This window comes from Gopherus evgoodei, chromosome 7, assembly GCF_007399415.2.
Source record: "Gopherus evgoodei ecotype Sinaloan lineage chromosome 7, rGopEvg1_v1.p, whole genome shotgun sequence".
NCBI lineage: Eukaryota > Metazoa > Chordata > Testudines > Testudinidae > Gopherus > Gopherus evgoodei.
Window position 1 is genome coordinate 102,481,543 of NC_044328.1, and position 24,400 is coordinate 102,505,942.

The 24,400-nt window shown below is 45.2% G+C and overlaps 1 protein-coding gene across 2 annotated transcripts in view; it reads right to left on the reverse strand.

Moving 5' to 3' along the window:
* BICD2 (BICD cargo adaptor 2) overlaps positions 1-23,358 on the reverse strand; it is a 157,567-nt gene extending 134,209 nt beyond the window's left edge. For both annotated transcript variants that reach the window (XM_030569360.1, XM_030569359.1), the window contains exon 1: positions 22,756-23,358. In XM_030569360.1, the coding sequence (XP_030425220.1) occupies positions 22,756-22,995 (240 nt within the window). In that variant the 5' untranslated portion in view covers positions 22,996-23,358. The remainder of the gene's footprint in view (positions 1-22,755) is intronic.
* Positions 23,359-24,400: the final 1,042 nt, after the last annotated feature.

Sequence of the window (24,400 nt, forward strand, 5' to 3'; positions counted from 1 at the left end):
CAGAATCTTCAGGCAAGGCTAAGATTACCCCCACCTCAGAATCCACGGACAGGGGTGGGGTAGTGGTGGCAGACCCCCCTAGAATTGCCTGCAGCTCAGCGTAGAAGCGGCATGTTTGCGGCCCTGCCCTGGACCTTCCGTTTGCTTCTTTGGTTTTCTGGTAGACTTATCTGAGCTCCTTAAACTTTCACACGGCACTGTACTGAGTCCCTGCTGTGGCCTCTCTCCATCATGGCCTTGGAAACTTTTCCAAATGTTTTTTCATTTCGTCTTTTGGAACGGAGCTCTGTTAGCACGGAATCCTCTCCCCATACAGCGATCAGATCCAGTACCTCCCGTGCGGTCCATGCTGGTGCTCTTTTTCGATTCTCAGACTGCATAGTTCCGTGCGCTGATGAGCTCTGCGTGGTCACCTGGGCTGATCAGCTCTCCACGCTGGGCAAACAGGAAATGAAATTCAAAAGTTCGTGGGACTTTTCCTGTCTACCTGGCCAGTGCATCCGACTCCAGATTGCTGTCCAGAGCAGTCACAATGGTGCACCATGGGATAGCTCCTAGAGGCCAATACCGTCGAATTGCAGCCACACTAACCCTATTCCGAAATGGCAATACCGATTTAAGCGCTACTCCCCTCATCGGGGAGAAGTACAGATATCGATATTAAGAGCCCTTTATATTGATATAAAGGGCTTCGTTGTGTGGACGGATGCAGGGTTAATTTGGTTTAACGCTGCTAAATTCGGTATAAACCCGTAGTGTAGACCAGGCCAGAGACTTCAACCAAGCGCCAAAAACATAGTTTCCAGCTGTGTCCATCGAAACCACACATGGGCCAACAAACGGCTCAACATCTTCCCAAATGGCCACAGGCAGGAGGACCATGACCCAAAGCCTGTGTGGATTAATTTAAATGGCTATTTAAAATCTCCAGGAGACAGGCTGTAACTCTGAGCTTTGTCTGAACCACCACCCACCATTGCAACTCCAGTGGAGAGTCCTAGAGCAGGCTAAGCACACAGCTCCAGTAGTGCCAGCATAGACTGGCCCAGTCCTACAGCAATGATGAGAGATTGTGATAATGCTCAATGTAGACAACTATTCATAGTGAAAAGGGTCAGTGTAGACAAGTAGTTATGTATAGTGAAAATATCTGTCTGTAGTCAGCATCTCATCCTTCCTCTAGTCCCCCAATTGGGAGCAGAAAACCTCTACATTAGGAGATTGTAAATCAAACTATTAAAAAATGAACTTAAAAGATCATAAACAGAACTTTCAAAAACTACATTCTTAAAGTGTGCATTGTATTGTTTAAAGTTTTTTTTCTTCTTTTTATAAACAATTGGTATAGAAAATATAAACAGGACAGAGTCTACTAGGTTTTCTCACAATGCGGGCACAGTTGCCAAAAATACATACACCAAGTAGGTAAACATTTGAAAAACAAACAGCCATGTCCAGCTGAGAGATATGTTTTATATATATATTTAGTTGTGTGTTACAGTGAGATTTGCATTTAAAATTATTAGGTTTGATGTGTTCAAAGAGATTCTGTAATGTAGTTCACCAAGGCCACATTAAATTAGCTAAACCCAACCACTCAGTGCTTAATTGCCTGCACTGTTTCACAAATGTGAAAACAACAGAGCTGATCTAATGGACTCTGTTTCAGGGAGTTAGAGTGCTACTTATGCAATTCTTGATTAACATTTTCCTTTGAATGAGGATTTTTAGAATTTTCAAGTGCACTGCTAATGGTGTGAATTCACGATTCTGAATTCACAATCTCTAAACAGAGCTAAACACATGAGTTTCAATCAAGGATTAACCTCCAGTAGCAAATCATACTCACTATTTCCCTCAATTTACTCTCTTGCAAAGGTAATGAGGGAAAGAGCTTTAAGATACCCACTGAAATAACAGTACAACTCTGTTGTACTGCTATATATTATAGAATCAAACTCTTTGAAAATTAGGTGTTTTGGGATTTGGTTATTGTTCTGTTTTTTTAAAGCATCGAATGATTCACCAGATTCCTGTAGTCATCTGATCTTGACTGAGATCTTTTGGCCCTGGACAAAATAAGGGAGTTCCACACCCCCGCCCTGGTTTAGATTTTATTTAAACCAGCTGTGTTCACAAACCAGATATCCCCATTTCCTGCACATAAAATGTCCATAACTCATTTGAAATGGAGGGAGGGAGGCAGAGGAGAGAGGAGAAAAACGGGAACGAAAAAAAAAAATCTGTTGCTGCAATTGCAAAATAAAACCCAAACATCAGTAACAGCACCTCACTAAGCATCCAAACTACAACTTGTTCGCTCTCCCATTGAATGCCAAGGCACTACTCCAAGGAAGTGCTAATGCAGAGTCTGGCATTGCCCAGGGAATAAAGGGTCACTACGATCCAAGTCATTAGATTTCAGGGTCTGTGCTCCCATTAAGTCTCCCATTTTGTAAGTAATTAGTGCACAATGTAGACTGCACTTTTTTTTCTTGCTGTTTTTAGAAAAGTTGTGACAAAGGCTCTTTGAAAACCTGGCCCTTAACTCACCCTACTCTCAAAAGGGCCTCATGATCAAGGACGTGATTTTGTATACACACTTGTTTATATGCATGTTTTAGGAGTACAAACAGCACCTGCAAATGGTTAGGTGTTCAGTTATTACCTGGGTTGTCAATTCATGATTTCAAGTGCAAGTCTCACAAGGTTTTCCTAAAAAGATTTGCTCCTGAAGCCATGGAATTACAAGAGAAACGCAGATTTAATTTATTTTTTTTTAATTTGTTTCCAGCACTCATGGTTGCAGAGTAAAAACTTGAAAACATTAAAAATCAGAAGGCAAATACAAAGAACCGCATATTTATCAGTTTTTAAAATCTTAAGATTGTTTTGTGGCCTGATTCATGATTTCTGACACATGACACTGGCAATAATGCTAATGAACGTGGCATGTATGAAGCAAAAGTTTTGCTTGTGCAAAACTGTGCCCTCTAGTTTGAGGGGCAGCTTTGGAAAATGTTGCCCCACAGAAAACTACCCCAAAACTATAATCCACAGATTGCACTCATGTGGATCCAATATGCTGCTGTAAGCTGCACCACTAGAAAAGAATCATGACGCCTGTATGGAGTCCCACTGATTTCAATTAATATTTTGCAGGGTTGGGCCTTTCCTTATCCATGAACTAAAATCTCATGGAGCCCAATTCTGTTCCCACTGAAAACCATGATCATATAAGAAGTTGTTATAGAGAGATTATATGACAGAGCACATCTAGAGTGTAATTCTCCTCCCAGTGGAGTCAATGCAAGTTTTACCATTGAAGTCAATGAGATGATTGGGCCCCTAGTACAAATTTAAATTTGGGCATGACTCCTCTGAACACCTACAAAAAAAAAAAATTCATTATGTCAGCCCACAATAGGGTAAAGCGAACAGAAATGCTGTCAAAGAGCAATTATAGATTATATAATTATAGATACTCTCAAATACTATTATAAAAGTTATGCATAATTTTAAGTGTTTGTAAATAATACAGAAACACCACAATTTGGGAGATAAGGCTAATAAAAATAATCCAGCCTGATACTTTAGCCTTAATGTAGTCTATTGTAGAAAAAACAACAACAAAAACCTGACATATCGAACAACACATGAAAACCAGAAAATTTAGTTAACTTCTTAACATTATTTATATGCAGGATTTGTGTGGCTAAACAGCACGCTAAAGTTCTCACTTTGGCAATAAGTTGACTTTTGATGTATACATAAAGACAAACCTTTACATGACTGGATCTCACTCATCTTGAAAACCAACCACCCACTCAAATTAAACACCCATATCGTTATGAAATACCAAAAAGATGGCTGACAAAAGCTAGAGTAGTCAGATTTGTTTAAGATCACAAAGCTTATTCCATTCTAATGGAAAAATCAACAGCATATTTTCATAGAGGACAAGGACAATATAAAGCTTTCCCCAAGGGTACAGACATCTCACAAGGCAGACAAAAGCTGATACAATTTCATCACAGTACCTATATTGCTCTATTTAAAAAGCAAATACTTGTGCAACCCCCTACATCTACATCTACAGCTGTAATGTGGGTGGTAATATACCAGTCAGTTGACTGACAGCGTGAGTGCCAATACCAAATGCGTAACCTGACTTTTATAATGAGACCAAAATCTAAAATTGGATCCACAAGATTTAAAAAGGTAAGAATGAATTCCTTCCTGTTAAGTTTCCATCTATATTTAATTTTTATCTCAACCTCACTGTCTTAATTCAGCATCTGCCTTGTTAATATTGTAATGATGTCTCACTCATTACAGTAATTTTGAATAGAATCGAAGAAAATTTGCACTTGAAATGGATGAACTTTGCAATGGAGCATAGTTGAGACAGAGATAAATCAATCCCTACTAGTTATTTTGTAACAGATGACATAGTCTCAAATTACATTTGCAAGAAAAACAGTTATTTGGGTTTAACTGCTTAATTTTTAATACTGCTTTATAAACTACCTGTAAATTGATCAGAATAAATTTGCTTGCACAGCTGTTGAACACAGTTAACTAAGATATGTATCAGAACCTTAGGTCTTGCAGAGATACAGTTACTAGAGCAGAATTACTAGATTTGACCATGTCACAGAGTGCTGGGGGTGGAGGGAGGCAGAATTGAATCAGGAGCAATCTACAAAGTAGGATAATTCAATTATACAAACTGCATCAGTGACAAATGGATAGTTTAGGGAAGAAAATTCTGGGAGAATGATAACCCTTCCTCCTTACATGTTATGTAATGAAATTGGTGAACCCAACAGTTTTTCTGCTTGCTTTCTCTTGAGAGTGGTAGCACTCAGCTTAGAAGAGTTACATTTCTGCTAATAAATGCAGAACTCTCTCATCAAATTAAATCACAAAGAGCCCCAAAATAATCCTATAGCAATACCTTGATACTGCATGGTGCTGTTTTCTTCTACACATCAGACTTCAGTGTGATCATATCCACACACAATACCATGGCAAATTTGGAAACCAAAATAGGATAACTATTATTTTGGGGGCACTCAGACAAACTCAGGGGTGGGCAAATTTTTGGCCCGAGGGCCACACTGGGATTGCGCAACTGTATGGAGGGTGGGGTAGGGAAGGCTGTGCCTCCCCAAACAGCCTGGTCCCCACCCCCTATTCACCCTCTCCCACTTCCCTCCCTCACTGCCCCCCTCAGAATCCCCAACCCATCCAACCCCCCCTGCTCTTTGTCCCCTGACTGCCCCCACTCCATCCATACCCCCACCCCCTGACAGCCCCCCCCCCAGGTCTCCCACCTCCTATCAAACCGCCCTCTGCTCCTCGTCTCCTGACCATCCCCTTTGGGACCCCCTGCCCCTAACTGCCCCCCAGGGTTCCATCCCCTTATCCAAACCCCGTGCTCCCTGTCCCCTGACTGCCCTCCTGACTCCTATCCACACCCCCGCCCCCTGACAGGCCCCCCGGGACTCCCCCTCCCAACCCTCCCTGCTCACCATCCCCTGAGCACCCCCACGGAACCTCCATCCAACCACACCTTCCTCCCTGACTGCCCCCCAGGACCCTCCGCCCCCTTATCCAACCCCTCCCCCGCTTCCTGCCCCCTTACCAGCAGCAGGAGCTCGCAGCCGTGACACCCACCCAGAGCCAACTGCGCTCCCCATGCTGCCCAGCGGAAGCAGCAGGCTAGAGTGCAGCCCGCGTGGCAGCATGGCTGCAGGAGAGGGGGGCAGCAGGGGAGGGGCCGGGAACTAGGCTCCCCCGCCGGGAGCTCAGGGGCCAGACAGGATGGTCCCGTGGGCCACTGTAGTTTGCCCATGTCTGGACAAACTATTCAACACAGTCTGTTTTCTACTGTCATCCCTCATCAGTTATTTGGAGGAATCCACAGCAATACAGTTTATTAGTTCAGCACCACATGCGCCACGTCAGACATCAAGCAGGAAAAAACAAATTCCAAAAAAACTAACATAGGTCTCCACAGAGCCACATGTCCAGTACTAGTGTTCCTGAGCTGTGCTAACAAGGAATCTCGACTCCAACAACTCCCCCATCACGGCAGAGCGCTGGGAGAGAGCTCTCCTAGTGCTCTAAAAAAACCACCTCCATGAGGGCCATAGCTCCCAGCGCTGGTGCACTGTCTACACTAGTGCTTTACAGTGCGACAACTTGCTGCACTCAGGAGGAGGTTTTTTCACATCCTTGAGTAAGAAAGTTGCAGCGCTGTAAAGTGCCAGTGTAGACAAGTAAGTACTAAGACTTTCCTCATTATAAGCTTTCAGCAAGTTCTAAGGCTTATGGGAACCTGGATAGAACATAGATGTCCCTTTATAAAACCATAACCTTCACAATAACTCAAGAGAGTCTGGATTCTGAATACATTCACTCATTTTAATAACAGGGCTAAGCGAGGAACAGAATGCATAAATTACTTGCCCAGGATCACAAATCAAGTCACTGGTGGAGCTGAGAACAAAATCTAGGAGCCTTGACTCAGTTCCTACTCTAGACAGGAGGCCTTCTGTCTCCCTTACCCAAATGAGGAACAGACAGCAAAGACAAACGTGGCTTCCTTTTGCCCAAACATAGATCAAGGACTCATGCTTGGCCTACACTGAAAAGTTGTATCTGCTTAGCTAGGTCGGTCAGGGACATGAAAAAAAAAACACATGCCTAATAATGTAGCTATGCAGACTAAAGCCATGTCTACATCTAAAATTTGGCAGCGCTGGTTGTTACAGCTGTATTAGTACAGCTGTATAGGGCCAGCGCTGCAGAGTGGCCACACTTACAGCAACCAGCGCTGCAAGTGGTGTTAGATGTGGCCACACTGCAGCGCTCTTGGGCGGCTTCAAGGGGGGTTCGGGGAACGCGAGAGCAAACCGGGAAAGGAGACCAGCTTCGCCGCGGTTTGCTCTCGCGTTCCCCGAACCACCCTGCAAACCGCAGGGAAGGAGACCTGCTTGCTCGGGGGTTCCGGGAACGCGAGAGCAAACCGGGAAAGGAGACCAGCTTCGCCGCGGTTTGCTCTCGCGTTCCCGGAGCCACCCAGCAAACCGCAGGGAAGGAGACCTGCTTGCTCGGGGTTCGGGGAACGAGAGAGCAAACCGGGGAAGGAGACCAGCTTCGCCGCGGTTTGCTCTCGCGTTCCCGGAACCACCCAGCAAACCTCAGGGAAGGAGACCTGCTTGCTCGGGGTTCGGGGAACGCGAGAGCAAGCTGGGGAAGGAGACCAGTTTGATTACCAGAGGCTTCCTCGGTGATGCTGGGATACCTGCTTATTCCACGGAGGTCAAGAAAAGCGCTGGTAAGTGTCTATACTTGATTACCAGCGCTGGATCACCAGCGCTGGATCCTCTACACCCGAGACAAAACGGGAGTACGGCCAGCGCTGCAAACAGGGAGTTGCAGCGCTGGTGGTGCCCTGCAGATGTGTACACCTCCTAAGTTGCAGCGCTGTAACTCCCTCACCAGCGCTGCAACTTTCTGATGTAGACAAGCCCTAAGTCCTCAGTGTAGACACAGCTATGTCTACTGAAAAGAGCTTCCATCAAATGCAGAATTTTCTTCCAGGGAAACTGAGTTCCTACACTGACAGAATAACTCCTTCTGGTGGCATTGGCTGCATCTCCACTACAGTGCTATGCCAGGATAGCTACGCCAATAGTCTCCATAGGGTAGCACACCCTCAGTCTACAGGAACTTTATCACAGGGCTGGTTCTTGGGTTATTTTTCAGAACCTCACTGAAAATATGAACATTCAGTAACAACCCCTCCCCTCCCATTTAAAATCCACTAATTTAAACAGTGTTCTTAAACTCGACAATGCAGAACACTACAAGCTTCTTCAGAGACAAATTGAGACGCAGGCATCAGAACTTGAGACTGGTTGTTTGAGGGAGCCATCCACCCACAACATGAAACCAAATCTATTCTGGGAAGGCAGAATGGGAGTGCAGTTTGGAGAGGGAGCGAATGTGGTGTGTTTGCTGGGCCCCCATGTTATAACAACATAACCTGACTATTTTATAAACCAAGTGCTTGTTTGTTTTAATAGGAGAATGTGTTAATAGGTGTGGGTAAGATTTCCAAAACTGACTTGGCAGTTTAGTCACAGAACCCCCACTAACTTCAGTGGTGTTTGTGTGGCTAAATTTCCTAGTCAGCTTTAGAAATCTTAATCTGGATGTTCACAAGATTTTGACCTTAGACCTGGACTATCAACTGTAACAAACTCCTCATGTGCCTAGGAAGCAATAAAAATTTGATGCTAGCAAACGATGGGACAGTATAAACATATCTGTTTGGTTTATGGGATTACGGGAGAAAAACTCCTCCTTCCTCTCAATCAGGGGTAGGCAACCTATGGCACGTATGCCGAAGGCAGCATGCGAGCTGATTTTCAGTGGCACTCACACTGCCCAGGTCCTGGCCACCGGTGCAGGGGGGCTCTGCATTTTAATTTAATTTTAAATGAAGCTTCTGAAACATTTTAAAAACCTTATTTACTTTACATACAACAATAGTTTAGTTCTATATTATAGATTTCTAGAAAGAGACCTTCTAAAAACATTAGAATGTATGACTGGCACGCGAAACCTTAAATCAGAGTGAATAAATGAAGACTCGGTACAGCACTTCTGAAAGGTTGCCAACTCCTGCTCTAAATCAATAGACTCTTTGCCTAGGAAACTTCTATAGAATCATAGCCAAACCATTACAGTGATTACCTTCAGCAATGTCAGGGTACAGAAGGGAAAGTTTAGAAATACCATATGATTTGTATGTAGTGCAGTTCTGTTACACCGCTTAAACTTGCTAAAAACAAGGCCATGTGTAGATGAAAACTAATGTGCAGTAGGGGATTGTTAGGGAAAGAGGTATGAGTAATGGATCACAGGACAAAGTACTGGGGAAGAGTAAAGATTAAATCCTGCAGTGCATGTGCGCTGCATACCCAAGCTGGGCCATTCATTTCAATACAAGCTGCACATGCCCACAAGATTGGGCCCCTACATAGAGTATCCTAGTAACATGCAAATCCAAAAGTGACTAAGCATTAGAGATTAGACTGAAGTTCAACCTGAGCAGTCCTGAGCTCTGGCTGTGTCTGGGTCCAGAACTAAAATCTCCTGAGTTAGATACTGAACCCAGAACATCTCCATTTCCATTTTGAAGGTTCAAAGTGGAATTTAGACATGACCAAACTCCCTTCCGCAGGGCTCTAACATTTCTGTTTTCTGCAAAAGGTAGCCCACAGCCCCATAGCTGGCTCTTTGGCTGGCAGCTCCCACTCCAAACCCTGGCTGACCTGTGACTAGAAATCAGTCGCTATTAAGGATGTAGAGGGATAATGTGCAGCATATTATACATTGCAGCCAGAGAGGGAGAACCAAAGTATCCGTGCGCGCGGTGGGGGTCGGGGGAGGAGATAATGTGGAAGGAGAAATGAAAGCCGGAAAGATATCAAAGCAGATTATATATTTCCCAGCTATTACATTTGAAACTTTGACTTTTTTCCTTTCTGGATCATATGAGGCTCTGACATTCATTTGGATGGCAAAGTTTATGTATGTATGTCACTTCTCTCTGTTACGGTTTTATGGATCATATTTCAAATACATGTTATATGCCACTGTTGCTCGGTTACCAACTCTGAACAAACAATTCTCTGCATACTGAGAAAGAAAAAGCAAATGAAATGCCTGGAGGATGAATCACCCACTGGAAGTCGCCTTATGGCCCTGCAGTGCAACAGATTAGTCATAACCTCACATACAGTAGAGTGAAAAAGGAAATGGTGAACCTATTAACTCCACTGCACTAAACAGCTCCCCCACCTTCAGCCACTCACCACTGTTCTTAAAAAAGGAACACTTTACAAGCCACTAGAATTTACGTAAAGATTAAAATTAAAGGCTTATATTTTCACTCGGACAAATGTAACCTGGTGCAATACCCCTGAAATCAATGGAGTCACACAAGCAGTGAATTCAGCCAGCAGCAGCTTTTCGAACAATAATTAAAAGCTGTGACTCAAGGGTGAAGAAGCTGAAGGCTCACTCATATCCTCCTCACAGAGAAATCCACAAAAGGATCAGGAGAGCGGCTCTGCATTAATCTGTTTCCAGATATCCCAGCATTAGGAATGGCCAGGGTTTGACTGATCACAGAGGGAATGCAAACCGCAAAAGAGGTGGACATCCAAAACTCCACAAAAAAATCTTGTACATCAGGGAGGCTTCCACCAGCTCCTCACTGTTTCCTCCTGGTTTATCCACCCCTACCCCCACCCCCCAGTGGAGTTGTTTGTAAAAGAACACCCCTACCTACATCAAGCTTTCCCCAACAACCCTCCCTCACCAAGGAAGGGTAAGGTGAGGAGCACTTAATGCTGACAGTATTCATTCCCGGGGCCCTGTCAAATCTGGATTCTATGGTGCTCCATAGGGAGTATTTTCCCTCTCCTATTTCCCCACCCCCATCCACAATCAGCCGTGAGGTGTCCCCATGTGGGGCTTGGGAATGGAGGGATGCCATGATAGATTCCACTTCCCCTTATGGCAGCTATTTTGGGTTCATATTTGCACCATTGTGTTACCTCTTTGCCTGAAGAGAAGGGCATAATTTGACCCTTTGTAGACTGCAAACCGTTTCGGGGCAGGGACAGAGTTCCCACAGCACCTAGCATAATGGAAACCCAGTACTGTTAGGGACTTCTGGCTGCTGCTGTAATGTGACCATTACATTGAGAATAATAAAGTTATTGCCTACCTGACAAGGTTGTTAAACCAAAGCAAACAACATACCTACCTGGACAATGGCCTCATCAGAAGATTCAACAATTCAGTGCAATTCTTTTATAAGAGAGTGGGACAAATTCTTATATATACAAATATTCCCACTGAAGTAAAGGTGAGTAGGATTTGGAGCAGCCCCGCACACTTTTACCCTGACACAGCATGTAGCCACCAAACTCTCTATTGCTGGGCTGACATGTTTTGTTTTGCTTTCTTAGACTTAGTTTTGGGTCCAAGCGTGGATCAGTTGTAGTGCAGAAAGTCAAACCTTTGAGATGGGATATATGTCCAGGTAGGCCAACAAAAACCAAAATCAACCCAACAGCCATGAAAACAATAGTCTGCACTTTCCCTCACACCCATCCCCTCCAAACTGGGTTGGTTTGTTTTGTTTTAAACTAACAGTCCGACTTCTCCCGAAAGTCCCCCCTACTCAGCAGGATATTTTCAACAATTACTAATGCCTGGTCTACACTTAACATTTAGCTCAATCCAGCTACATCGCTCAGAGGTGTGAAAAATTCACACAGTTGAGTCATTTAAGTAAACCAAGCCCCTGGTGTAGACATGGCTAGGCCAATGGAGGAATTCTTCCATTAACCTAGCTACTGCTGCTCAGAGAGGTGGGTTACCTACATCATCATAAAAACCCCTTCTGTCGATGCAGGGCAGATCTGTGTGGTAGCTGTGCTTCTGTAGCACCCATACTGTAGACGTGGCTTATGTGGCAGTGAATTACATTCTGAGTAGATTTCTCAGAAAGAGGAAAATTATGACCCTTCATATAACAGTGACAAGGCGGACGAGGCAATGTCTTTTATTGGACCATCTTCTGTTGGGGAGAGAGAGAAGCTTTGGAGCTACACAGACCTGAAGAAGAGCTCTGTGTAACTCGAAAGCTTGTCTCTTTCACCCGCAGATGATGATCCAATATAAGATAAAAGCAGTGAAGAGTCCTGTGGCACCTTATAGACTAACAGACGTTTTGGAGCATGAGCTTTCGTAGGTGAATACATGCATCTGACGAAGTGGGTATTCACCCACGAAAGCTCATGCTCCAAAACGTCTGTTAGTCTATAAGGTGCCACAGGACTCTTTGCTGCTTTTACAGATCCAGACTAACACGGCTACCTCTCTGATACTTGACAATATAAGATACTACCTCACCCACCTTGCCTCTCTACTATCCTGGGACCCACAGGGCTACAACAACACTGCAAACAAGAATGTAAGTAAGTGTATATGGAGGATCTTCCAGTTTACCACAGAGGAAAGAGAACTTTAAAAGGTTAATCCAAAGAATGTGAGCTATGTATTGAAACTGAGGGCCTCTGCAACAGGCAGACTAACTGGTTACCACCTGAAGCACAACAAGAATTGGCATGCATAACTTTAAGGGACTTTTTTTCTGGGTGTCTCCTTAAATAAGAACATCCAAGAGTAGCAGTTTTTCCAAAACTATCATGACAATGGCAGGTATCTCTTCAGCTAGACTGTGCCATGTCAAAAACAGAGAAGCAGCCAATTTCCTTGAAGTCAGCCAGTCTTAATGTCATAAGTATCAGAAAAGATATTAGTCTCCTCAAAATGAGTTTTTAATCTCACGCTTACTATGAACACTGATTCTATTCTCTCCCTATGTTCCAAATACACCTCTGTGACACATGGCCAGAAAGGGTTAAACATCCTGCAAAATAAATAACGCTCAAAAAACATGTGGGGAGATAACGTTTGTGTTTTTGAGTGTGTGTATACGCGCACACACACACACATCGATAGAAGTATGGTGAACAATGTAATCAACAGTCTTTGTCTATGATGTATTCTGATAGATCAAAAGAACATCCTAGCATTTAAATGAATTGTAAAAACTGGATATCTCGGTATTCATCGCCCTTTGAAATGTACTGTGAACGGTGGAGGAACAAGCAAATTGCCTTATGTTAATTCTATAGCTAAGTACCGGTGATGGATCTCCTTCAAAGTCATCCTAATTACCTTTTGTTCCCAGAGGAACTCCCAACTTGTCAAAGAGAACACGAAATTGTATAAAAGATTCTTGGGTCCAGATTCTGTCATCTCAGCTCTGCTTAAGTTTCATCAGGGGAAGTTTGAGTCACAAGACTGAGGTCCCAGTTATGCTGGTACACCCTGCATATGAGATTTGGACATTGCACTGTAACCTATGAACTATTTCTGAAGAACACTTTGCAACTACAAAACTTACAATCTCTGCTATGAATCTGAACCTAAATGGAGTGTACGTATATTGATCTTTTAACCATACTCTATCGTTTTAACAAATTTAGGTTTAGTTAATAAGAATTGGCTGTAGCGCGTATTTGGGTAAGATCTGGAATATTCAATAACCTGGAAGGTTATGCGTCCGATCTTTTGGGATTGGTAAAACAGTTTCTTTTATATGATGAAATAAGATTTTCAGAAATCATCATATTGACTTAGATACCTGGATGGAGGCCTGGGACTGGATCATTTTAAGGGAACTGCGTTGTTTGGACTTCCAGTAAGGTAATAAAGAAGCTGTTTTATGCTGGCTTGGCAAATCTATCCACCAGCTTTTGGGGGGTTTGGCTGCCCCATTCTTTGCAGTTCCCCTTAATTGAGTGACCACAGCTTGCGCCCACTGGGACCCCAGTCACAACCACTCATTAGCCTGTAACCAGCTCACTAGATCTATGAAGAGAATATGTACAAAAATATAAATTTTTTTTTACAAGTAGATGTAGTGCCAGACTGTGATCTTAGCTACACAGTGTATATCTGTAGAGTTGAATTCATTCTGGATTTGAGACAGCGTAACCAAGATCTGAATCTGGCCAACACCTGAGTCTTCATTTAAATAGTTTACCTTTTGTTCTGAAAAGTAATCAGTAGAAAGAATTCCTTTTATTTACACAAGATTCCTGAGGTTTTAACAGCATTATACAGCTGAATGAAATCCTGTGAGTGGGTTTTTTTCCTTTAATCTTCTTAAAACAAAGTTCCCTCTGTGTGTTTGGCACCAATCAGTATTAGTTTAAACATTTGGTGGGAGGAGGACAGGAGGATGTCACCCAGGCCATGGCTACACTCACACTTTACAGCGCTGCAACTTTTGCGCTCAGGGGTGTGAAAAAACACCCCCCTGACCGCTGCAAGATACAGCGCTGTAAAGCGTCAGTGTAAAGCGTCAGCAGCGTCAGTGTAAAGCGTCAGCAGCGCTTTGAAATTCCAAATGTAGCCATACCCCCAGTACCTTAAAGATAAATAGTAGGATATGCTCATAATTCTATTAAAGCGTGGCCTCGTGGCTAAAGACCTGGACAGCGAACTTCAGAGTCCTGAGTTCTACTCCTGGCTTTGCCATTGGCCCACTGGGTGACCTTGGGCAAGTTACATCACCTCCTTGTACCTCAGTTTCCCCACTATAAAATGGAGATAATGATAATGACATCCTCTGTCAAGGGCTTTGAGAACTCCTGAGGAAAAAACACTAGGTATTATTTCAGCAGTCACTTTATTCCAATTCAAACAAGTGTATTTGAGTCAGTAAAGGGAAATGTCTCTCCTGCTCTTCTGAATTTATATTTAATCAAAATGTTAAAACAGATCTGGATTAGTTTCCATACACACAAATCAATATTTTACAGATAACTGTATTAAAGCACACAATGCAAAAACTTACATCAGTAATCACATTGAGCCAGGGCAAGGTGTGTTTCAGTAGTATATTAATACACACACTTCTGCTGTGTTTTGCAGCATGAAGCCTATATGGCCTGATCTTCAGATACTCAAGGCACATATTAACCGGGTACTATCACCTGCCCAGCATTATCTTGATGCTAATATATTATGTCTGCTTAGGCTTCTATTTGATTTGAACAAGAAAGCTTCTAAATATATCTGAGAGCACACTTTTGGATTACGTGCCTCCACTGAGCCAGAAAGTTCATAAGAGAGAGACAGAGAGAGAAAGAACCCAAAACAAAATGCAGAACCAAGAACTCACAAAAGAAAGAACAAACTCCCTGGTTATTTTCAAACATGTCTTCAAAGTAAACAACAGCTTTATTTCTCGATTTTCCATTGTTGCCTGCCTCCATCTCTCCCCGTCCCTGCACAGCCAGAATATTAAAAATAAGATAGGATCTATCTAGTTCAGAGGTGGACAAACTACAGCCCGCAGCCTGACCCAGTGCTCTGTGCTGCAAGACAGCGTGGCTGGCTCCAACCACAGTCGTGCCACACCGGTGCTCCAGGCAGCGCGGTAAGGGGGCAAGGGAAGTTGAATAAAGGGTAGGGGATTTGGGGGTGGTGGTCGGGGCGGGGGTGTGGATAGGGGTTGGGGCCGTCAGAGGGCAGGGAACGGCGGGGTTGAATGGGTGCAGGGGTCCCGGGGGGGCAGTCAGGAAGGAGGGGGGGTTGGATGGGGCAGCAGGGGGCAGTCAGGTGCAGAGGTTCCAGGGGAGGTCAGGAAGGAGTGGGTGGGTGGATGGGGCAAGGGTGGCAGGGGGGCATTCTGGAATGAGGGGGGGTTGGATGGGGCAGCAGGGGGCAGTCGGGGTGGGGGTTCTGGGGACAGTCAAGAGACAGGGGGGGTTGGATGGGGCAGGAGTCCAGGGGAGTGACCCATCAGGAGGCAAGAAGCAGGGGGGGTTGGGGAAAGGCCACATCTGGCTGTGCCTTCCCTAACCAGCCCTCCGTACAATTTCCAAAACCCGACGAGGTCCTCGGCCCAAAAAGTTTGCCCGCCCTGATCTAGTTCCTTGAAGTCTGTGCCTGGCTACTACTACCCACATTACTACTTCCAACAGAGATGAGCCCCTTTCACGTTACGTTTGAACTGTATAAGCGAAGCTGAAATCATTCCAGGTGCACCTCATGCACTATTGAGAAGGCAATTGCAAGTTGCTAGATAAAGGAAAAAAGTGTTAGGGAAAACCAATGCAAGCTTTATATTATGACATGTCTAACAATCTATAAAATATTAAACAGGAAATAAAAGACAATTTTTGTTTTTCTTTCCCCCTCTGCCCTAACATTTCTTTTTTTTCTTAAAACCACCTCACATATTTAGTACAGTGTGAATCAATTGTGCTGTATCTGCACGTGTTTTTAGACTGCAAGGTTTTTAGGACAACCACACCATTTCATATGTTTTTTTCTTTGTTTTTTTTTTTACTACTGCACATCTACATTATATTATGAAGCCTTTATTTCGATAATCATGCCCATGTTTGCTGAGAGATTTAAAGTGGATCTAACCCCTCTGAAGTGGCCTTGCCAGCCAATCAAAAAGCAGCTTTGGACAGCATCCAGTTTCCTATTTGAATTTACAGCTAGCTATAAATCTAACTGACATCTCAAACACGACTCAAAGTACCATACAGAGCAGATATCCGCTTTTCAAGTCAACATTCCAAGCTACATTCTCCACAAATCACCCAGACTGCCAATAATCAGACTCTCCAGACAGCCACTTTTGTAACCAAGGTTGATCCTGCAAACCTTCAGTTGTAGGAGTAGTCCTCGCTCACGCAGGGAGCCCGTGTTACTTACGCAACTAGCTTTGTTGCAGACAAAGGTTTGCAGGATCACCTTGTGTTGCATTAAAATGCGATGCAATACTTAACTGTAAGAGAACTAGTTACTTTTTTCCCCACCCTCATGCAATCCCCAAGGAGATAAATCACACGCTGTGCTTTAACTGCATAATGAGAAAACAACAAGGAGCCCTTGTGCCACCATAGAGACTAACAAATTTATTTGGGCATGTTAGTCTCTAAGGTGCCACAAGGACTCCTCCTTGTTTTTGCTGATACAGACTAACAGGGCTACCACCCTGAAACCTGCATAATGAAAGTTTGAAATGGATTCCACTTTACAGAATCTAGCTCACAGATTACCACCACCTTCACTAATCATTACATTCATCAGTGGAGATTACCTGTACCTAATTCCCTTTGGTGACCATAAATGCAAACAAAACAATGGATCAGTGGGAAAGGCAGCATAAATTAACATACATGAGTGAGCTGTAGAGAGATCTCCCCACACTCAAGAAATTGGCATGCATGAGAGGAATTCCACGCATCACCAAGGGCCCTCAGCTCAAAACAGCTGCTCTGCACGGGGTAAGGAGAGCTGAGAGAAGGCTTGAAGTCCAAATGCTGAGGTCACCCCCCTGCATAATCTGGAGCATGGATCTGTGGGTGTAACCAGTACTCTGTTGTAGAGGAGCTTGGGCAATAGAACTAATGGAGAAGTAACTATGCAACTCCAGTCATATTAGCACCCTGTGATGGTGGTGGAGCATGCTGGCCCACCAGTGCTACTGAAGTTCTGATGCTACAGGATTTGCAACCGAGTAACTTGTAGCTTGGGCAGAGCCAATCCCTTCCTCCCCCAACTCCCTGCACACAGCCAATTTACATGGCTAGTGATGTCTTCTTAAACTGTAGTCTCTTGAGGGCAGGGATCTTGCCTTATGTATTTGCACAACACCTAGTACAATGCGGTCCCAGATCTCCCAGCGCTACTATAACATAAATAACAACAACACATGGTGGAATAAATCATTGGTTTGATGCGTTTTAAAAGCAGCATCGGGCTGTGGTTACAGCAGGAGACTAGGAGGCAGGACTCCTGCGTCTCATTCCTAGTTCGTTAAACGGCCACCCCTGACAGATCTCTCCCACTCTGGGCAAATTGTCTGCCACCAAGGTCCCTGCTTTACTCTAGCACAAGCTTCAGAGCTTGATATGTGGCAGATCTCGTGTCTGAAAGTTTCCTGGCTAAGTCTGGAAAAACTTTTTTTAAATAAAAAGTTACATAAACAATAAGGGGGGAAGTCCCTCCTGAGAACGCCCAGTGTGCATCTGCTAAGGTTTAGCAGATCCTAATAAAGTCCAGACTCCTTCAGAGGAACTATGTATTGTCCCTGCTTGGCCTCACTAGGGGATTCAGCTGGGTACTTGAGCTGCTCCTAGGATTGTTTACATAGAAAGGGTAGGAGATAATTACAACAGGACATACAAAGACCAAAATTCTGCTGAATATCAAAGGCAGGAGAAAATCCATGGGGATGAATAATTGTTGACCTATGATTTTAAGGTGTCTTCATTGCTGAGGCATTCTACAAAATTCAGCAATCTTCTAGCCTTAGGGGGAGAAAAAGGTTAATTTCCTATCTTCTTCCATTTTGAAGACACCACATCCCATAGTCATAAGCAGTATGTCCTAGAGGCTAGAGCACTGCACTGGGCCTCAGGAGGCATGATTTTATTCCTATTTTGGCCACTGGCTTGATGGGTGATCTTGGGCAATTCACTTTACTTCTCAGTGCCTCAGTTTCCCCACCCCCATCTGTAAAAGAGATAATGATGCTTACCTCCACTATGAAGTGCTTTGATGTCTACTGATAAAAAGCAATATAGAAGACCTAGGGATTATTATTTTTATTATTCCATGGGGATGAGAGAGGCCACAAAGGTAGGGGGAAAAAAGAGAAAGTATTTGTTCCACACATTACTCCATATAGGTCCATCCTCATCGCAAGGCCTCAAAGTGGCATGTTGACCGACACCTAGAATTTATGTTTTTAAGGGCTGAGCAATACTAGAAAACTTGCAGCAGTCTAAGTAAATCAATTTAAAAGTGACTTGGTTACAACTGGTACAAATCCCCAATGTAGACACATTTATATCAGTTTAAACTGCAGAAGAGAAGAATGAGGGGGATTTGATAGCTGCTTTCACCTACCTGAAAGGGGGATCCAAAGAGGATGGATCTAGACTGTTCTCAGTGGTAGGAGATGACAGAACAAGGAGTAATAGTCTCAAGTTGCAGTGGGGGAGGGTTTAGGCTGGATATTAGGAAGAACTTTTTCACTAGGAGGATGGTGCAGCACTGGAATGGGTTACCTAGGGAGATGGTGGAATCTCCATCTTTTAGAGTTTTTTAAAGTCAGGCTTGACAAAGCCCTGGCTCGGATCATTTAGTTGGGGATTGGTCCTGCTTTGAGCAGGGGGTTGGACTAGATGACCTCCTGACGTCCCTTCCAACCCTGATATTCTATGATTCTTTCACTTTGGCTTATTATTATTTGTATTAGCATAGCACCTAGGAGCCCTAGACATGTACCAGGACCCCACTGTGCCAGGCACTATACAAACACAGAAAAGGCAGTTCCTGCCCTAAAACCCTTACAATCTAAGTGTCTGTCTACACTACAACTACTATGGCAACATCACTGCAGCATTGAAGCTACCCTGCTGTAGCTCCACAGTGTAGATGCTTGCTGTGTTGGAAGGAGTTTTTCCAACAATGTAGGTAACGGTAAACCACTTTTCCAAGGGGCAGTAGCTGGGTTGACAGGAAGGATCCTTCCATCAACCTAGCCACATCTAAATGGGTGGGCTAGGCTGTCCTAACTACAGCACTCAGGGTGTGAAATTTTCACGGCCCTGAGCGATGTAGCCACATTGACCTGTTTTAGGCATAGACCAGGCCTAAATATAAGTGATAACAAACGAATACAGACAAATTGACAGGGGAGCACATGGAAATAAGCCTCCTGGTCATGGGATTTTTGCCAGAGATGCTCTGCAGCATTAGAGCAGGAGTAAGGTTGAGGGTGAGCCAGGACAGACCTTGCAATGGGAACGAGGGGCAAAAGAGTCAAGGGTGGAGAAGAGTGAGATACTGAGAGAACGGACAACCATATTGATGGGAGAAAGCTTAAGCTGGGGTTTGTTTTAAACACGCTCAGACCTGCACTGAAACAAAGGGCATGTCTACACTACAGTGAAAAACCCACAGCTGGCCCAGGCCAGCTGACTCCAGCTCATGGGGCTTGGGCTGCCAACCATGTTTCATTGCTGACTTCCAAGTTAGGGCTGGGACTGTGCTCTAGGTCCCGGCGAGGTGAGCGAGTGCCAGAACCCAGAAGTCTGCACTACAATGAATCAGACCCACAGCCTGAGACCAAATCAGTGGGCTCAGGTGTCTAGTTGCAGTGTAGGCATACCCAAAAGATGTGAATTAAAACCAATTTGGTATTATGGCTGCAGTTTTTGTGTAGATAAGCCCTCAGTTACACTGGTGCAAGTTTTCTAAAGCCTAGTCTACACTTCAAATTTAGGTCAACGTAACTACATTGCTCACGGGATGTGAAAAATCCACACCCCGATCGACATAGCTATACCCACCTAACCTCCAGTGTAAAGCGCAACTAGGTCAAAGAAAGAATGCTTCCATTGACCTAGCTATTGTCGGTGAGATGGTAAAGGGAAAAACCCTTTCCGTCCCTGTAAATTGTGTCCACACTATGGGGTTATGCCAGCAGAACTACAGCAATGTTGCTATAGTGCCAGTAGTGAAGAGATAGCCTAATACAGACTGGCCGCATATACGAGCGTGTGTATGGTCTTCTTCATTGCCCTACATTCCATCATCTGCCCTTCCACCCCATTCCTTCTCCATCCCCTGGAGCTCCATACCCCCGGGCCTCTGCTCAGAAGTCCCTTCTGCAGAAGCTCTGCTCCCTACTCTCCTAGGTATCTGGTCCTCCAGCAACAGGAACTCTCGTCCCATATGCCCCGCTTTCCCCCTTTTGGATCTCAACCCCCTCACAGGTCCTCTGCTTCCCCATGTGATATGAGCCTACTCCTCTCCAAGAGGTCTGCCCTCCCACAGCGCTCTGGTTCTCTCCAGCTTCTTCACTCTGCCACTCCCACCCTGTGGATGATTATCTCAGTGGTGCTGAGCAGGCCAGGAGAATGGGAGAGCACAGCTACTCTGATTCTCTGCCCTGACCACAACATGGCAAGAGAAAGAGCAGCACTCCTGGGCTCAAGGAAAGAAGTGCTTTCTCTCTCCACTGCAGACTGAAAGTTAAAGGACTGTCAGGGCCTTTGGGCTTGTCTATACTTACACTTTATAGTGCTCTAACTTGCTGGCTCAGGGCTTTAAAGCGCTAGTGTAGACAGGCTCCCAGCACTTGGAGCTAATCCCCTCATGGAGGTGGATTACCTGGAGCACTGGGAGAGCTCTCTCCACTGGGAGAGCATTCCCAGGGCAGCACTTTGAAGTTTCAAGTGTGGACATACTCTTTGTTTGCAGAGCTGGGCAGAGGGTTGGGAAGGGGAGGGAGTAAGAAGGGGGGGGAGGTAAATACACTGCTGCCCCCACCCCTGGTTGAGTGGTAGGGGAGAAGAAGTAAATCGTCATTGTAATTACCCTATAATCCCAATGTAAAGTGAAGCTATCCTGCCAATCTACTATTGCAGAAAATGATCTCCACCCGAACAATTAGCAGCCAGAAAGGTGGGAACTCTCCCCTCCCCCAGCCCACTGACTTGTGAGGTGAGGGTCTTCAAAGCTTAGGGGCCTGTATTTGGTCCTAAGAGTTTGACAAGCCAGCAATAGCAAGAAATTTCTGAGTTCATGCTGACACTCCACCGCTTTACACTTTGACACTTGCTCAGAAGGCCAATTATTTGATTTCTGTACTTTCTGATTTGCTTCCAGGAAGCTCCATGTCAAGTCAAAGCTCTAACATGGATGGCCGACATAAGTGTGTCAAATGGCTCACTACTACAATGATCTTTGGCACAGTGTCTGGCATTGCTACACATATTGTGCAGCCATTCATTCATTTTCTGGTCTTTACAGATTGTTTATTACAAGGTTAATTTATTGGAGAACCAGCTCTGCACAGAAAGGATCCTGTGAATGCTCGGTAACCAGTATTTAAATATTAGCAATTCAGCCTTTTTTATGAAGACCTACTCCTAATAATTACTTTTACCAGCAATTTTTCCTTTTTAAAATAATAGTAACCTTTGTACTTAGGTGGGGAAATCTACTTAATATTAAGGAACTCATAGTTCACCCCCATATATACCCCTTTTATAAACAACCAGTTAAATAATTTAATTCAAAATCTGTGTATATTTGGAGGAACAGGAAAGGTGAAAGAGAGATAAAAGCTTGATCCCAATATCAAACTGCACCCTTAAAATTCAGGGACCTGGGTTCTATATTAGAAATGCTATCTGGAGAGGTCTGAACTATATGCCATTATACAGCAAACAACAGAATTATAGTCTAAGACTTCATTATTCCCTCCCCTCTGCAATGACCACCACAGTAACAGACAGGCACTTGATCTCCAGCCTATTAACCGCAAGTCTCCTCTTCCTGTGCATCTCGCCCAGCTGAGAGAAGACATAGCAGATGTCACTAGAAGGGCACAGGGTCTTAGAGGAATTGCTGAGCTGCCCCTTTAAAGGGCTGCATAGCATTACGCCAGCAATTATGTGCATGATGATGCCGGATCTAGCTGTGACACTGCACTGCACTGGAGACGATGATGATGCTCTTCATTTGAGCTGAAAGAAGCCAAGATGCAGCCAACAGCTGTTTTCCAGCGAGGGCTGAAGACAAGACTTCCCGGGGAGGGTGAATTACATCTCTACTGCCTCACACAAACACAGACCAGACAGAAACATGCATGTCCAGACCATCCATCAGTAGCAATGCATCCTCTGCGCTCCCGTGCCACCTCCCCACTGCAGAGATCAGACTGCTTTGCAAGCAGCAATGAATTAGTCCTTGCTGCTGCATCCCCAGGATATATGACCGGCCTCCCATTACAGATGGGCCAAATTCCTCCTAGGAGTAACTCCAGCCTTTGCAGCGGAGTTACCCCAGAGATTAGCTTAGCCCCCAAAGGTTCAGGGAGCCTTGCCCAAGGTCAGACAGTGGCTAAGGCACCCCGGTCTCCAGATCCCCTTCGTGGGCCGCAGCCCCTAGCCCGCGCCCCCTGCCCCTCCAACAGACGAGCACAGGGCAGTCAGTCCCGGCGGGTCACCCCCGGCCAGCCACTGCCCCGGCCCCCCGGCTCACCTCCTTCAGCTGCTCCATCTCCGTGCGGATGGTCTCGTACTCCGCCTCCAACTCGTCGTACTGCTGCTTGAGCTGCTGCTTCTCCTCCAGCACAGCCAGCCCGTACTCCGCCGCCTGGATCTTCTCCCGGGTGGTCTCGCCCAGCTCCTGGGAGAGCCGCTTGAGCTCGCTCCGCAGCCACTCCGGCTCCGACTCCATCACCAGCTTGGCGTACTCCTCCTCCTCCGTGGCCAGAGCCATCGCGGCCGGCCGGGAGCCGCGCCTCCCGTCCCCGTCCGGCGGGGCGACACAGCGAGCGGGGCTGCGGGGCGAGCCAGGCAGCGGGACGCACGCAGCGCCCTTAACACCCCCGCAGCCGCTGGGCTGCCATGGGCCGCCCTCGGCGAGCACAACTTGGCCCCGCTGCTGCGCTGCCAGCTCCCCCGGCTGCCATGAAACGGGCAGGGCGCTCGGTTCGCTCTCGCCCCTGGCTGCACCCCCGCCCCGGGCAGCCCCTTACACCATGATTCCTGCCTCCTCCTGCAGGCTGCGGCTGCGAAACGAGCTGGGCAGGCAGAGCGCAGTGAAATCATTCAAAAGGAACGGCCAGCCAGCTGCCCGGCGGGCCTTGTGGGACGTGTAGTCCCGCCTCCCCCCAGCGCCAAGCAAACGCGTGCCTCAGAGGACTACGAGTCCCACAATGCACAGGGAAGGCAGCCCAGCTGGAAGGCAGCCACAGCCCTCTTAGAGGAATTCTTGCTAGGGGAAGAAGCTGGCAGAGGGCAGGGCAACTTTCACTTGTAACAGTGACGCCTACAGGCCGCGTCAAACCTAGGTGGCTACATTATTGGGGGCGGGGGTCAGAGTTGTGCCAGTTTTTGTGATATGTTGCTTTCAGAAGCTGTATTCATTGCAAACGGAGGTAGTTGGGCACCTAAATACCTTTGGGAATCAGACTCGTCGTTGTCTATGATGGAAGTGAACTTAAGATAGCAAGCATCCCTCTGACTTTTAAACAACACAGCACTATGTTTTCCCCGCAAAGTTGTTGTTAGCATTGTCAGCCCTATCTGTCGTCTTTGTTGTAGTTCTGTAATTATTTATTCATTCATTCTGTGGTGTATACAACACTATACTTGTGCATGATACTTTACCAACAAAGGTATTTTGTTTGTTTTAATTTTCTCAATTGAAAGATTACATTAATCTTTGCAGGACCAGGGATATGGATTTAGGCATGTGCTTAATTTTATGCACATGAATAGTACACATTGAAGTCACTGCTTACACGTGTAAAATTAATTATGTGCACAGGCCTTCTCAGCATCAGGGCCTTCTCATGATCCTGCAAGTAAATACTTGCTCACATGCATAATGAAATCAAAGATAATGCTTTTGTGAGTGAATACTCAGCACATAAGACAAGGTTTAAAGATCTGGCTAGAAGATAAGATGTAACAAAGAGTGAGGGCCACAAAGAATGGGAGGGGAGGAGAGGAAAGGGAGAACAAAGGTTGCAACAATGGGAACATGTGTTTGCTTTTGAATGTTATGCATGCTTCTTGAGGGTGCTGTCTTTGTTAGTATTCTTCGTTGTTCAAAAACTAAAACTGATATATAGCATTCTGATAGAATTAACTGGTTATATGAAATAATGACTGCTATT